We start from the raw sequence: 16648 nt of genomic DNA, 5'->3' as shown, positions 1-16648 counted from the left end.
TATATATTTTTTCTACTTTAGTTTCTGTACTTTTGCCTCATTTGAAATTTTCACCTCAAAATTTCTCAATTTCTGAGTTATTTCTTTCTGCTGGTATTTTTGGGGGTCTTTCATGTATGTCATTTGTCCCTTCCTTTCTTTCACTGGCTTGACCTTACCTTGACCTTAGTCATCCTACATTAGGCAGTTCAAGTCTGGATAGGACATAAAATACAAGACAAATGAAAAGTTTGCCTCCTAAAATTAAACACATAGAAAAACAATTTTCCGTTCTCATAGCTTGTTTTGAATCTTTTATGTAAATTGCAGGATTTTTTTCAAATGAGAAATTTTGATAGCACAACTGGCTGTACTTGTTTGACCAGTGATTACCCCATTATAAAACACAGCACAGAAAATATATCTGGTGTACTTGGATTGCCTTATTTTATGTTTCACACGTATATTATATCCCTCTATGCAACGATCCTGTTCATCTTGTGCCAAATGCAAGTACCTTCCAATCCTGCTTGTCTCCCTCCTCCTTCCTCTTGCTTCATCTTTCTCTTGCTCCATCCTTCCCATACCAGTATCCCTCATCTTTACTGAAACTTTCTCTTCTGGAATATTTCTGCTTCCCATGCTCTTTATTCTTCCACCTACCTGGTGGAGTTCCTGCTTGCAGTTCCTGCGTGCAGGAGGATCTAATATACCTCTCCATGCTCCAAACTCCCTCTTCCTCTTTTTCTCTGCAAAATATCATCTCTTGTTATTTTCGATTTTTCTTCGGTGTGCAATGCTCTTTTCTTCCTTCAGTTTTTTTCTTTCCTCATGAGGATAATTTTTTAAATGCAAGAAATGCTGTTACATATGCTCTTCCCAAAATGCTTCTAACCAAACTGCTTATCTGCACCTGAATTGTTTTTTACTGCTTTTTGCAATTTACCTTGTTATTAACCTTGTGGTGAATTTTATCATTGGTGATTTCTATTTGTTAATTTTTAGTTTTGAGGTTAATTATGTCTCCTTGGGTGCGTTATAGTTTGAAATGGTTTCATGACTTTATCACATTTCTTTGAATCTTATTACATATTTCTCAGATATATTCAATATATGTATTACACAATATAATTAATGAATTTTTATACAGCTCTTTAATAAAGTGACAACTCTAAACTACAACTAATTTGTCACATTTTATGCAAAAGTTTCCCTCTCATCTTCCAATGGAAACTCTTGAAAGGTAAGGTAGAATCAATTATGTACAAATAACAAATATGCCAATGTGTTAATCTCCTGAAAACATAAAATAGATGAAAAAGAAAATAACAATTGCATACATTTTCTTGTAAAGTCAAATTTATTTTGAAAGTACAGATATGGTTTTCATATAACATAAATGCAACTTAGACTTTTGCTCATTGTTACCTTATGTCATACCCAACCACCCCTCCCTCCCCACCACTCCCTCCCCACCACTCCCTTCTACACATTCCCAGACATGTCCACCCCTTCCTTGACAGGACTTCAAAGCTTATCAAGACAGAAGTCGCTGTAAAACAATACATTCTCCACAGAAAGAATAAGACACACAAACTCAGAACAACACAAACTTTTAATAGGTCAAATAACTTCATAATTTTCAATCAGAAAATGCATATTTGTGGAGGAATTGATTGATACTTGATAGGTACATTGTTGGCATGAACCCAGAAAGAAGTTAGGGTTCGAGTTAAGATCAACTCAACTTCAATAGTTATCAGCTAGATGTTATTCATTGAAAAGGGCTTCTGAGGAACATTTTAAGGAAACACAAGCATGGAAAGGAAAAAATAAGACACAGGGTAAAGGAACATGTAAATCACTTCAGAACTATAAGAGGGTCCTGAAGACATGTAACCACAGACATATCAGAGAACTTAAATAAACAGGAAATGCTTGTACAGTAGATCAAAACACTAAATGATGGCATAATTTAAGCTGCTTGGCCACAAAAGGTAACCCCTTGAAGATGCATACACATTTGTCATATATCCACATAAAATGCTATCGTCATGGATACACCCTGATATGTTAACATATCGTCATGGATATACAGGCTGTGAGTTGCATGCATTCCCTACATCAGAGCTCCTGACGATGACTGGCAGTTCAGTATACTGTAGTAGTCAATGTATCTTCTCACACATCGTAGGCCTTTGTTTCTCTTGGTTATCGTTCACACACTGTAGCTGTAGACTGTTGTGGTCTCTCTGTTTTCAATGCTACTCTCATCTTGAGGCTGATGTTCAGTGCTCGCAATGTCTGTCAAAAAGATCCTTATCGTTTTGCAAGTATTTATTAATTGGATTTTTTTCATTGTTTTTTTTTCTTTCAAAAGATACAGTTCTTTTTGACTGGAATGTCATTTTTATTTCCATCATCATATGTTAATATCGTATTCTGATCTAAGCTCTGGTGTACTTGCCCCAGATGTGAAGCATGAAGACGGACGCGATGAAGATGAGGCTCATAACGAGAACGGGCACTGGTCCACTGCAATAACAAACACAAAAGGAAGAAGATAAAAATATACGAATAAATAATCCATTTTAGTGGCAGTCCTACCTATGGCTGAGGTACATCTTGATGCATACACAATACTTTATACGGGCAGGGAAAAGGATTGAAACAAACCCAATTCCCTGTAGCAGCACTTCCCAAACCTATTTCAAGTGACCCAAACGCTTCAGAGTCTAACTCTAAACCCCAAAAAATTAAAGATTAAAGGCAAAGGAGAAAAGATAGCAATTGCTACCAATGAGCTACAGTGATAACATATGGAAATCATTTTCCCCGGACTCAAAACTTACACTTTAATTCCTGGTGAATCTTCTGTGTAGAACCTCCACATGCCTCCACCGCCCCCACTCTGGGTAGTGCGAGATCTTGTTGCACCGCTTCCTGCTACAGTTTTCCTGTACAATATTTAAAGAAAGTAATACCATGTTGGAACACATCCGATTGTGCAACACAAAATGATACATAAAACTGTTGTCTAGCTAATATATACACGAAAACAAACAACTGTTGAAAAATACCTTTTTTAATAAAATTGGAGAAACCTATCAAGGACATGCCTCATATAAACTGAAGAAGTGATAAAGCTTTTAAGTTTCCATTTTTAGATGTACGAATTAGTACACAAATTGACATTCAAAGAACTGTTGAATACTGGCTGTCCATGTTGCTTTGCTTCATATGCATTTCTTCCGATTTTCCCATCTACTCCTCGAGCCTAACCATCTGTCCCTTAACCACCAGTACATCTCTTTCAGTTCATCTGTTGGTTAAAAGCCTAGCATCCTACACTTTCTCAAGACATGATATTTTCTCTCACTTTCTCCAGGACAAGGACGAGATATTTTGGATGGTTCCAGTGTTTCTTACCTAGATCTTACTCCACTGGAACTGCCTGATCTTGGTGATACTGATTTGGATGAAGGCGATCGGCCTCCTCCTACACTTGTCGCACTTGGAGATCCAACAGCCTACATGACGAAACAACAGAAGAAATGACCAATGAAAAGTGGTGGTTTACGATGGAATTTCTGTTAAGCACAATTGATTTCTCATAGCGATTTAAAAGTAAAACAGATAGCAAACACTGGTGTGTATTGACGTCATGGAAAAGATTTGGACGTGATACATAATAAAAACCTATATTGTCTTGAATCTGTTCCATATGTTTTCACTACAAATTATCACAATGTATTAGCCTCAGTTTTCAAAATAATTTTTTTTCAAATACTGAGTTCAGTTTTAAAGATTATTAGACGACGTTAATCCAATGAAAAGAAAAGGTGGATCATTGAAATTTTGTTATTTCATATCAAGAATCCATATTCCACAGATATGTACTGATTGGGCATGGAAAATGCTGGTGGGCCATGGTCAAACTTAAGAAAAAGAAGAAAATATGCAGCCCACCAAATGTAAAAACTGCTACATGTATAGCATGAACTTTCAAGGTAATACTCATTTTAATTCATCATTTTAACTCTTGAAACCAAGGAGACTTGGCTGCTTTACTCAAATTCCACATAACGATCGTGCTTTTCAGTATAGTTTCTATCCTAGGACTATACAAGACTGGAATACAAAATCCTTGGCCGTTAAGGAGAGCCCCAGTCTTGAGGTGTTTGAAACTAGATTGCCCACGCATTGTTACTAGCACTGCTGCGCTGCATACCAACATCCTCGTTGTGATACCCGAGAGGGGTTTTTAATGAGTACTCAACAGAAAAAGAAATTCAGCATCTGTGAGGTCCTCTAACCAGCCAGCAGAAGTGTCCACACAGAAGTTGTTGTTGAGAATTGTGAATAAGTTGTATGGAATCAAAATTGCTCCTTGGAAGTCATGCAAGATTACTGCCAAGTATGGGCCATTTTGAAACATGAAACAATGTTTCTCGATAAATAATGAAAGTCTGAATCAATGCATGAACCATTGCCATATCCATGTTTAGATAGTCAGTCTCACAGACGGGTCAAGTTTTCATCAATCTAGTCTGATTATTCTATTTATTTATTGAGGTTTTTAATGTAACAAAGTTGTGTCAAAATAATTTGAGAACAAAACTTCAGATCAATTTATTTTAGTAAGGACTCTTTAAGCAATAACATTCTCATATTTCATATATATATTTAAACAGCCATATGGTGCTTGATCCTCACAGAGTAAGGCTTAGTAAGGCACACAGTGAAGAACACATTATTAGGGTCATTCCAAAAGATAGGGTCCAGTATTTGACCATTTTCTTATGTCCCTTTTAATATTTATCAGTGAGATGCTCTACGCCCATTGACTTTCTATAATCATTATGAGAAAAAAACATATATGTGTTTGATAATTGGCTAGGCCTAGCATAGTTGACATTCAACAAACATGTCAATCATGAGTTTTCAAGCAAGTAGCAAAATGTTACAAAATTAAAGATTGTATTTTATTCACTACAAAATTGAAACACCAGGTTCTTTCTCTTTGTGACAGGGGCATAGTTGACATTGTTCAACTCCAACTCTACATTACTCTGGGCTTCGATAGTGCCTAACTTGAAGTCATAACATTAGGCTAGGCTTGTACTAACAACGCGAAGCATTTGTTAAGCGTATACTACCCTAGCATTGCCAACACAGCATTAATTGCACACGTAGTCTAACTTAGCATAACCATTGCGGCTTGATATTGTACTTAGTAACACATGTCTTCAAAAGACGAGAAAATGAATAGTCATCATGTAAGAACAAAAAGCAAGATTTCTCCCAATTACTGTTACATTTCGGTTACAAAGAATGACATTTTTACCATTTTATTTTCGAGTTGATCGTGAAACTAGTGACACGTCTTCTTTCACAGCTGTTTAGTGGTGATCGTAAAGAGAGGGCGACGTTACAAAATGTAACTTGTCATTTTTAAATGCTTCACGAAAGATTTTACCCAAACCTACGGAAGGAAATGGGTACCACACGCACAAAAAGGAGTGAGAATCCTGGGTAGAAACTGACCAAGTACAACTACGGAGCTGCCACTTCAGAATGACAAAATTATTTAAACGCTCTTCGTAGGAAATGTCACTGCAAGATAATGCCAAAATTAAGGGAAACTAAGTTTCCTGACTGCCACTGAGATGATAACTCAGATGTCAATTTTGTTGAATTGTAACATCGCCAAATAATAAAAATCTATAAAATTCCATATTTAAAGAAATTTTAAAATCTCTTAAAATATGAGTTAATTAACTATGTTATGGTAAAAAAATGTGAAATCCGACCGCTTTCCACTTGAGGTTCACTATCCTCTTGTCAGTTTATAATAAATTGTGATTTTTTTTTCAGTTGTACCGTCCATCTAATAATTCTATGCCTCCGTAGAAAAGTTCCAACTGAACAAGTATGAAAAAACACGCGTGTTAAAAATACATGTTGTTGGCATGTAGCCAGAATTTCTATTTACTTGTATTATGTTTGCTGGCCATGTTTGCTGGCCTACAGCTTAGGAGGGGGGGGGGGCTGTGGCAGCTTGATAGCCCTGTTCTTTATGAAATATTTGTTGTGGGTCACTGAAGGTTGTTTCATATGAAAAAAAGCCTAAATCCGTAGTTGGCTTCGGTTTGCCAGGGGAATAGCACTAAATTATCTTCAAATGAACTGCAGAAATATGGACAATGAAACCACAACAACTATGATGAATAACCCTTGATGGGAGATATCATGGTTTTGAGAATCCTTTCCATCCCTCATAAACAAGACTGTAGACTTTCCTTATTATAAAGGCAATAACACAAATGACAACTTATTTGTATTCATTTTCAAATATCATTAAATGTATTGAATTTCTTTCATTTAATAGTTAGTTTCAATGTCAAATATCCTGTTTTTCTAATCAGAAAATTCTTACATAATTGTGTTCGTGTGTATCTAATGTAATCTAATATGTTTATAATATCAAAGTTTTAAGACAGCTTACTCATGCCTGGCTTTGAGCCAAACAAGCCATACAAAACAGAGACATGATTTGAGTACTGTTCAAAACAAAATGCCACAAGATAAGTAAACAATGAAATTTAATTTGGAAACTACCAGAAGACGTTACTTAGACAATGCAATTAATGCCAAGACTGAGAAAAATAGCTGTGTATCTGTCACAACCAGAAGATGGATTGTTTCTTAATGAAACTGTACCACTTTAGGTCAAAGCTGGTTACCCATGTCAATGGTTTGAATCACATTACACACACAAACAAGGTGGAAGGGTATATGATATAAAAAATTTTTTTTTTAAATACATAGGTAAGAATTTAGTTGGTCAGATGCAAAAACAGATACCTACACAGTAATTCAAATGTGGTACCATCTGGTACATACACACAACAGGAAACTGTGAGTCGCATAGTACGACAGTATGAAAAAACAGGATTGCTACAAGAAATGTTCCACTCGAAAAACTTTTCAACTTGTCGTATTTCAGTTCTGCTAAAATGTTGCATATTCATGAAGAAAAGAACATAATACCATGATCCTTACAGCTGCCTTAAAGTGATGTAAAGGAATCAAGTTGACAAACATAATTTGTTTAACTTTTCAAGACGAAACATAATCATTGATTTGTTGCAAAGTAATGTCATTAAGTTCAGAAAAGTGAATGTTGTTTGAGCTTATCTGATCACAATCTTATTTTGAAAACAAGTCATGATACATTTCATCAAAATATTGCAATTTATACAACACCTAATTGTATTCTGGTCATTTGATTGGTCAATTGCTCGTTGATTGCATGCAAAATCCGCTCTATTCCACTCTATGAAATATAACAATGGGTTATACTTTTTTGGTAGCACTTTTTTCAATGGTAAGAGAGCAGAGAAACCTGTCTGTTCAAAGCAATCTGTTGCATGAGTGCATTTAACCCATCTTAATATAATATGTTGTATAAAACAAGTAATGGTTTCCATTCGTGCAATAGTGCAAATATTTCGTTGAAAGATGTAATATGTTCCATTCAACTCGGCTGCGCCTCGTTGAATGGAACATTCCATCTTTCAACTCATTAAATATTTGCACTATTGCAGTCATAACCATACATTATTTGTATAATATTGCTTAAGCTCAACAAGGTATTTTGGTAACAAAATTATAAAGGTTTGTTCTTCTACCGCACAGTACTAGCACTGTCGAAAACTGTATGTAATATTACAGTAAATAACACACAGCAGTTCATTACACACACAGTTCTTCTTATGACTGTCAAGTTTGCCTTTACTGAATCAGTTTATTTTTTTCCCATGCTTTTCTTCAATGCAGATATTATTGCTTTCTTCAGGAAAGTTTCATTTCTCTCGACTGCAGCCAGTAAAAGAGATTTCTGATCACTTGTGAGCTGCGGAAAAGCAAATGGGGGAAAAGAGAACCAAAAACATTAGAACAGAATAGAAGTATACATGAATTCTCTTTATATCGGAATATTTGGAAAAATGGCAAAAACAAAATTAAGCAATGACAAAGACATCTGAGCCTTATTAATGCAATTGATTGTGTTACCGGGGTAACTTTTGGTTACTTATATACCTTGCCATAAAAGTAACCATTTACACCATTTCAGACAATGTTGTGTCCCACAAATGTACCGACATGTTTTACTACTTCATTTGAAAACCTTTGAACTTCTCTCTAGTAGTAGTAGTAAGTTGAGTCTCGTCTATCCGACATGCTCAGTGATTAACCTCTGCCACGTATCACGATCTTGTGCAAGGTTCATTGCTTCCTCGAAATTGTTAATGTAAGCGTCCTTAAATTGCGACTTTATTTTTCCAATCAAGTTAGTCACGGGCCTTCGAACTGGTTTAGCAGTATGTCTCAATGCTTCTCTTAAAGCAACCTTTGCTGGAACTTATCTCTAATTTCCTCATTTTCATATTGATGGATCAAGTTTATATATAATATGTCTCTAACAGGTACTTGATGTTAGCTTCTAACAACAAATCAGCTGCTGTGGTAACAAGGAGCCTATGGTATTGTGGAGAAGAAGCACAAATTGCAACTTAAAACTGTTAAATGATTACCAGTATGTGCTGAACTTGGTAGATAAACTGAGTCCTGAAGTATTATGGAAAACTATAAATATGACAAAACTGTAAATGTCATATTTTGCAATCTATCTTCTTTCCAAGTTTTTGCTTTCATTAATCTGTAGGCCAGTCGCAATCTGCCTCTGAAAGTAAAATAATTTCAGTATATTGGTTTTGAAAAAGCAGCTTCAACCATCACCACGTACTGTGGAAAAAAACAAGACATACCTTTGCTTTAAACTTGTTGACAATTGCCAAGAAAAGTTTTGAGAATTTAGGACACTTCCTTTGAGTTTCTCCAGCAGCACATAATATTGTGATGATAATGTTAACTGTTTCCGAGTCCACTTCCACCTACAGATACAAATAAATATACCTTGATCAAAAGTTGCACGTACCAAATAATACTAATGAACATCTGTATTGTGTTAGCATCTGTAAAAAAGATGCTCTTGGTGCATTGAAACAAAAGTGAAAGAAAGAGAGAGCTTGATAATTTCAGGTAGTTTGTTCCAAAGAGAGAGGTAGGAGGGGTGAGCGGGGGGGGGGGGTGGGGGAGGAGAAAAAGCAAACCCGTGTTTCCTGAGGATCTGTTGGTAGGCTTAATTGTACTCTAAGGACCATGACAATGAGCCATGTATTTGGCAACCTGTTATTGAATTTAAAAACACAAGAGCCAGCTTAACAGGAACTATAGCCCAGCCTAAATAGGGTTCAAGAACCAGCTACTTTTTAAAATATCATTGTAACGAACCTCTCTCACTCTTTAGATCTATGAACATATGTGTTTACACTTCCTTCTTAGCTCATATTTTCTTCGATACTAAAGGACATGCCCAACCTTACATTCTTGCTTGCCGTAGTGAGAGAGCTCTTTGCGCCAATAATAGTGTGAAAACTATGAAAGATTATGATACCTGACTGGTGGAGTAAAAATTGACTTGCAATAATGTAAAAGGAGTAACTTATCATTCTTGCCTTGAGGTTGATTATCCCTTGAACAAAGCCACTGACATGTTCATTCCAATCCAAGTGGTGCGACTGAAGGAGTGCCCTAAATATGAAGTCGGGTAAAATAAAAAAGAAATATACCGAAATGAGCAACGTGGTTTTAACTCCTAAGACTAACTTGAAAGAATTGTCTGGAAAGTGTAAGGTCAGACAAGCAGAACTATCATTTAGGCAGTCCACGGCACGGGTCAATGGTTCGATAAAATCATTCAGTCATACCTTCAATTGATTTTGTTATAGTTACTAGATTGAACAATAATCTTTCATTTGGACATACCCCAAAAAGAGAATATCCTGGATGTCTGAGGGGCAAATTGTATATATGCAAATCAGATTTTGAAACTTACCAAAGTAAATCATTTTGATTGATTGCACTATATGTAAATGTATTGAGTTCACTAAGACTTTCATAACCTAAATGACTAAAAATTGCTAATAACAGTCCTTTCCACACTGTGAATGACATAATTTAAATATGTACAAGCTGCATACCAAAATGGCCAACAACAAATCCCTCTCCCCCATGCCATCACACCTTCCCTCCGCCCACCCCACCACCTTCCATCTGGCTCTTACCTTAAAAACAAGATTTTACTCTGGTTATCTAAGCATTCTTTTGAAATTTTCAGCATACAGTCAGCTTGGTGTGGGCCCAGCATACCTCTCTGCATGTAAGGAATTAGGCAACCTTCTAGGAGAGGCTTGGGGTAAGCATTAGCAAACTGGATGAGGGTCACCAGTAAATTTCTGGGTATGGTTTGCTTCAGTTCTGAAATCTGTATGAAACAACAGATTTAACAACATGAAATGTTATCTTGATGAAAATGCTTTGTTGATAAAAATTGTCAACTTAAATTTTTCCAAGGTGAATGATTATTTTGGTACTCAATTTTTTTTTTCAGCCTCCCAAGAAAGACAATAGCCCACACGTTTGTTGAAAATACCTGCATGTACAGATTCGAAACAATTACAATTTGAAATTAAAGGGAAAGTTTTGATTTCATAGACAAGACAACATACCTTCTTTGTAAACAAACAACCAGCTAGAAACTTAGCTGTAGTAAAGCTGATGTAATTGGTTGGCATAGCAACCATCTGTTGAACAAAAACAGCTAATGATGGAAGAGACAGGGATTGGACCTCTAGGGCATTGCATATCGCGTCGACCTGAAATAATTAAGCAAGAAAGTTTGAAAAGTTTGTCAGATATGGAAAGCTTAAATGTAATATAAAGTAGCAAATTCTGAATTCTGAACTTCAAATGCAATTGCAAAAGGCAAGGCCAATATTCCTACAAAACTGGACTGTAATCTGTATACAAAGGGTTCCCATAGTAAAAGTTTAAAAATCCTCTCCATTTAATGTGAACAATATTTGAAAACAATTCATAGTTTACAAAGAAAAGTATTGATGCAATGCATGCCAGACAGTTATTTCTTTTAAAGACTGGGCTATGAAAAAATCTGCAAGTAAAGACGCCTCCTGTTTACCTCAACCAACAACATTGTCATCAGCTGTTTGAACAAGTCAATGTGAGCAGGCGTCATTGAAGGTTTCGACGACTGAAAGATTTCTTGAAGCGGAGAAAACGTGGACTGTTGACAGAACAAGATAATCTAAGTTATGTTACATATACAATTCATTCAATGGTAATGCTATATACATCTGTGAGATGCAGGACACCTCACACAGAATGGGGGTGACTATACTGTAACAATGATGTGTGTTTACTTCCTTGAAATGTTCTTATTATTTTTAGCTAAGGTTTGTCTTGTACCTTGGTTTTGCTTCCATATACCAAACCAATGAACTTAGCTTTGCATAGTGTATATTATACATACATGTTGGTCCTATCTAAGGCAGTCTCTGTTAAAACGAGCCCAATGTGTCGTATGAAGCAAACTACCTAATGATTACTTTCTTCTGCACAAGTGTTTTTCCATTTTCACGATTTTGCAGAGATAATGGAAATCAATAACAGGTTTGTAGAAACCAAGAGCAAAAATGAAGAATTATTAATGCCTTTTCAGTTTGACTCCAAAGTCCATTATTTTAAAGAATACCTTTAGTCTGTCTTTCCAGATATCTCCTTGGGATGAAAGTTCTTGAGAGGCAGGTAATTCATCTTTCATAGATGCTTCGCTTTCAGTTTCTCTTGACATGTCATTCTCCACATCTGGAAAAATGTCCTGGGCTGAAGGTTCCAGTTTTTGCCTCTTTGCAGATGAAGAAACAGATTGCCTTTCTCCTTCAACAGAAACTTTTCGTTTCCTCCTTTGGGAGATCTGGCTATCGGTAGCGATGCAAGGAATTGATCGATCAGATTGGCCCTTATCATGTGCTGAAACTTCGGACAACCAATGGCATTGTGGTTGAGAACTTGGCAAATTTCTATTGCTGTCTTCAGACTTGATTTGATCACAAAGAGATTCAAAATAAGTAGTTGACTTTTGACTAAGAAAACCTTTGTTGATGGTATGTTGTACTTTCGAACACATATTCAAGTTATGAATGTGTAGTAGCTGGTGATACAATTTGCACCAATCATCTATCAGTTTGTCCTGAGTGGACTTCAGAAATGTCTGAAGCATTGTAAGTGGTAACTCTGCTTTGTGTTTCTCCAGAAACTTGAACATGCAATGCTGGGCATGGAAGGACATGAGCACAAATCTTGGATTCCTGACAAAGGGAATAAAAAACAAGATACATAATCTATGTTAATGAGCCCTTCTTCAGCTCAATATACTGCAGACAAATCTGGGCAATCCTATCTATCAAGGGAGGGGTAAGATTTGCAGGCCTTGTGATACCAGTTTTTTAGTATAGCGCTCATTGAAATCTAGGCAGTCAATTATTACAGATTAGTCTTTAGCCATTTTTATGACAGTATTATGAATAACGCTCTATTTCTGCCTTCAGGTTTGTTTGTCTCAAGCTGAATTGGGAAGGGGAGGGGGGGGGGTTGGACACTGTAATAGTCTCTCACAAATTTTAATGTAAATGTTTTACTCACATACAAATGCCACTCTCAGTGAGTGTAGGTTCTGCTTCACAAAGATTCTTTAAGAGGCTATGCCAGTCTGGAATCTCACATCTGCTTGACGCACTGCTTCTGCCAGGTGCATCCTTACACAAATTTCTCAATAGGACTTCCTCTACAAGTTTACTGTTAGATTTGGGTGCCATGAGTGCCTTGACAATTGGTTTCCAAAAGACTGGAAACTTTTCAAGCAGCTTGTTCGGGGCCATCCTGATCAGTCATACTGGCCAACATCTGATATTTTTCTAAAGAAATTCTGTGCTGTTGAAAACAATTAAAAAGTTGCTTAATGTATGCTAAATGTATAGGTTCTCACATTCACATCATAGGAAACAATAACATACTGTTGAGAACCAATATGAAGGTTATCCAGTACTACCCTAGGGCTGCAAGAAGTCCAGCAGTAATATGCTATAGGTTTTCTCCTCAAATCAAAAGCTGCAGCATCCCACCAAACAGAATCAACTTGGTCCATGCTAGCATGACTTGAGGGCGACATGTGTGGTTCACTACAGAGCCATACAGCCTTGGTTCACTATAGCTAGGCCTATGTTTTGACTTTGAGGTTATGTTTCTTATATTTTGCTACAGTATAGGCCTATGGCTCCTTTACTGCTTTCATTTAAGGTAGGCTTAGATTAGTACACTTTATACCTAGATTAATTCAGATAATCTAGGCCAGTAACCTAAATTAAATTTAGGCCTACTGTAATGTAGGCTAGAAGCGAGAAATGATATTTCGCGGAACTACTATCAGTTTTATAGCGTATACAATGTGTGAAAATTTATTCAGTCACTACCAGCCTAGGCTAAACCTCCGAATATGGGAACGCAAGTGCGTCTTCCTTTGCACATGTAACACTCTTATCATCCTCAAGAAATATTTATACACTACGGTTTACCCAGGGTCGGACCGGTGCAAGGACTTCGGTAATATTTCAAATTCACCGTAGCCTACCCACACGATAATGAAACTTGTAATATCTACATGCTACCGCTAGATTGCAAACTTTAAGTAATTTAGCGCACCCCTACTATGGCGCACCCCCATGTCACATTTCTATAATAATATTCAACTGTAATGTAAATCATATTCTTCTGATGGTGACACTGAGATTTTTATGTACATGTCAAAAGATTTCACCATCCCTACTAAGAGAAACTTGGAGGAATGAGGTGAAGTTCAAGTGCACTGTGGTAATTGCAGCATCTGTGGTCACTGGACTCATCTGGAATTCTGTGTCCCAGAAGCAAAATCAGAAATAATTGGGACAAGCCTTTCTTATTTCCACAATGTCAAGAAGAAGAATAAGGTAAGTTTATTCTTTTTCCGTTTTTTCTGCTAAATCAAATTCAGATATGAAGTGTTGGTTTGTGAAAAACAAAGAAAAAAAAAGTGTTGGTACACCTTAAGAACTAGGTGGGCATTACAAGTGATAATGATGCTTTCATTAAATTTCCAATTTGTTTTAAATATTTGTATTCTGTGAGCTCATGTGAAGATAATTTAGGAACTTTAGTATATGATTTGCTAAAAACAGTGCTACCCCTTTAAAGAAGGATGGGGGAAAACCCCTGCAGTGCCTAGCTCCAAGTTAGTTTCTATAGCACGCCACTTTTATTTTTGGCCTCGCATATTGAACAACAAATTCAAACGTTACAGTGGTGAGAGTGTATTAACTCAATTTTAGCCGAAACTTCTGCAATTTTGATCAAAGTTTGCTAGTTTGTTTCGTCAATTCGAAATCGACAGCTCAGCTATTTTTCTGGTCGTGGTATTCGTTCAAGGATTTGACTTTTTATCCGTGGAAAACATTACTGTCAAATACGCCGTAGTAACAATTCCAGAAATATTATTTGAAGTACCGCCCTCGTACAGCAGGTTTTTCCTCAGACCGATTGCACTGGAACAGCCAAACGTTTACACATTTCTCAAAGATAATTTACTTATGCAAAATTCCACCAGAGTGGCACAAATAATGGTTCCATGGTGTAATATATTACGACATTCGTTCATCATAGTGACTTTTCTTCTTTATTGCGTATTGTATCATTTGAATAGTTAATATTTGCTAAAACATAAATAAAACTTCTAGTGAATTCATGCTTCAATTACTACAAAATGAGCATCTTCGAGGTATATGTTCATTTGGAATTTTATAAATTTGATAACACAGATGTGAACTTGAAGCAAACAAGCGTGATACACAACTACAAAGAAATGATTCGTTTTCTTCAGATGTTGAGATCACGTAGGCTTCTTTACAAGTGTCTACATCAGTATATATGTAAGAGTGTTCATTGTAATACATAACATAAGCTTCACAACCCCTGAAGTGAAAGTTGGAACCATGCCCAATTCAAGGCCAAAACAACAGAGTGAACAAATAAATACAAACATCATTTGTTAACAATGTGCATAAAAAACGATAAATTGATGAAAATTTCACCAGCATGTTTCTTTGAATAATGCTTCTCTCAACTATTATTGACAGGCTACATTGGTAGTAATTTGGCGATGGAGTTTTGTCTCCGCGAGATCTATTTTCAGATCTACAAATAAATGTATAACATAAATATGAGAAATTTAACAACAACAAAATCGTCGAAATGTTAAATTTGTATGATTTAAAAGGTAATTAGTTCAATTAAATTACCCCTCCCATTGTTTATAAGATCTTTCTCATCAAGATCAAGTTTATATTGTCAGTATATGGCCTACTAGCCCCTTTTAAATTATATTGTTGCCTTTCTTTTACCCTTTCACGTCTTCTCCTTCCTCTTCAAACCTTGATTGTTGAAGTTTTAAGCTAGCCTGGCACAAAAGTATGGTAACCCCCACCCCACCCCCACCCCCACCCTCCCTCTCACGACCCATGTCATAATTGAAAGGTATGATTATTAACTTAGGCTGAACTCGCACCTCCTTCACCTGAATCCTTATCAAATACAATAGAACTGCAAAGTTAAATTACTTTACTTACTACACGGATATATTTTAAAAAAAATGTAATAAAGCGCTAATTAACTGTCGAATGCAATAAGCTGGCCTAATAAATTGATAAAATTTTCACCCGATATCTATACTGCTTTAAAATTATACCAAAACTCATGCATCGCGCTTACCACCAACGTCAAACTGTTAATGTTTGTAGCACGGCATGTTTAGGTGTGAAAAGAGCGTGTCTTTACCCTTGTGTTATTCTTCTGTTCCTCATTGTTTTTTTGGCAAGTAAGGGTAACTCATATACCAGGTTTTAACACCCTTATCTTTTGTCGCATTTGAAAAGTCATGAAAACAATCGACCTTGGTATTGTTGTCTAATCAGAAAGCAAAAACTCTGTTTTTCTTTCTCTTTTCTGTATAAACATAAACGGTAATGACTCATTGTTGATTCATATGCATCTCCTCCCAGTGACATATTTATCTTTCGACACTTATCAAGGATTTAGTTGTCGGAACATTAGTTTTTGGGCCTTGAGACTGTATATAACCATATATGATTCATCTTTAAAGTCAGTCATATTAATATTAAATAAATATAATCTATTAAAACTCTTTTAAAAAAAGAACTGCTCCTTAATTGCGCTTTTATTAAAGTAGAATGATATAGAAACTTTCGTTTCGGTATATAGAACATCTCCTTATAGATCTATTACCGTCATTTTTTTGGTATCCCATATCAAGAAATTTTAGGAAAATATTCATAACAGAGAATATGCGATACCATTTATAGAATGTGGATATTCCTGGAGTATATATGACGTTTGATACGATGTACACTCGCATTTCCAGCATTCATATTTATCGCATCGAATTGGTAACCCTGCCGAGTTCGTGTGGATCTATATTTATGCTTATATCATGTGATCTTAACATCATGTTTCATGTGAAGTGTGTGGCATATGTTATCTGCAGCTATTGTATACAGAAGCATGTAAAAGTAATCAACTATGGTTATAAAACACAAAAGCGTCAGTCATGTTTAACACGATCATAAAAGAAATTGAC

General features: G+C 36.0%; 2 protein-coding genes across 3 annotated transcripts; both read right to left on the bottom strand.

Annotated features, from left to right (window-relative positions):
• Positions 1 to 21: 21 nt before the first annotated feature.
• On the bottom strand, positions 22 to 5479 carry LOC139964622 (protein transport protein Sec61 subunit beta-like). The gene is made up of 4 exons (XM_071966378.1): positions 5327 to 5479; positions 3409 to 3509; positions 2832 to 2936; positions 22 to 2514 (listed from the first exon to the last, which is right to left on the bottom strand). Exons 1-4 carry the CDS (start codon positions 5327 to 5329, stop codon positions 2427 to 2429), a joined length of 297 nt encoding a protein of 98 aa, XP_071822479.1. The 5' UTR covers positions 5330 to 5479; the 3' UTR covers positions 22 to 2426.
• Positions 5480 to 6332: 853 nt separating this feature from the next.
• LOC139964898 (uncharacterized) lies at positions 6333 to 13664 on the bottom strand. Of its 2 annotated transcripts, XM_071966956.1 has the most exons (9): positions 13539 to 13662; positions 12610 to 12897; positions 11660 to 12275; positions 11087 to 11191; positions 10617 to 10763; positions 10173 to 10372; positions 9564 to 9639; positions 8814 to 8939; positions 6337 to 7897 (listed from the first exon to the last, which is right to left on the bottom strand). In XM_071966956.1, the coding sequence occupies exons 2-9, from the start codon at positions 12843 to 12845 to the stop codon at positions 7790 to 7792; spliced, it is 1614 nt and encodes a 537-aa protein (XP_071823057.1). In that variant the 5' UTR covers positions 12846 to 12897; positions 13539 to 13662; the 3' UTR covers positions 6337 to 7789. The 2 variants fall into 2 exon arrangements, with proteins under 2 accessions (XP_071823059.1, XP_071823057.1); XM_071966958.1 differs by lacking the exon at positions 10617 to 10763 and having other exon boundaries at positions 6333 to 7897; positions 13539 to 13664.
• Positions 13665 to 16648: the final 2984 nt, after the last annotated feature.

Source organism: Apostichopus japonicus, chromosome 23 (genome assembly GCF_037975245.1).
Source record: "Apostichopus japonicus isolate 1M-3 chromosome 23, ASM3797524v1, whole genome shotgun sequence".
Classification (NCBI taxonomy): Eukaryota; Metazoa; Echinodermata; class Holothuroidea; order Aspidochirotida; family Stichopodidae; genus Apostichopus; species Apostichopus japonicus.
The sequence above is the reverse complement of the archived record's forward strand: the minus strand, read 5'-3'. Positions and strand labels throughout refer to the sequence as shown.

Coding starts and splice junctions, on each gene's coding strand:
- LOC139964622 (XM_071966378.1), bottom strand. Junction 2,937..3,408: donor TCCAGTGGAGTAAGATCTAG/GTAAGAAACACT, acceptor AATATTGTACAG/GAAAACTGTAGCAGGAAGCG. Junction 2,515..2,831: donor GATTCACCAGGAATTAAAGT/GTAAGTTTTGAG, acceptor TTGTTATTGCAG/TGGACCAGTGCCCGTTCTCG.
- LOC139964898 (XM_071966956.1), bottom strand. CDS start 12,845: ATGGCCCCGAACAAGCTGCTTGAAAAGTTTCCAGTCTTTTGGAAACCA. Junction 10,373..10,616: donor GTTGTTTGTTTACAAAGAAG/GTATGTTGTCTT, acceptor TGTTTCATACAG/ATTTCAGAACTGAAGCAAAC. Junction 8,940..9,563: donor AAGGGATAATCAACCTCAAG/GCAAGAATGATA, acceptor TTGTATCTGTAG/GTGGAAGTGGACTCGGAAAC.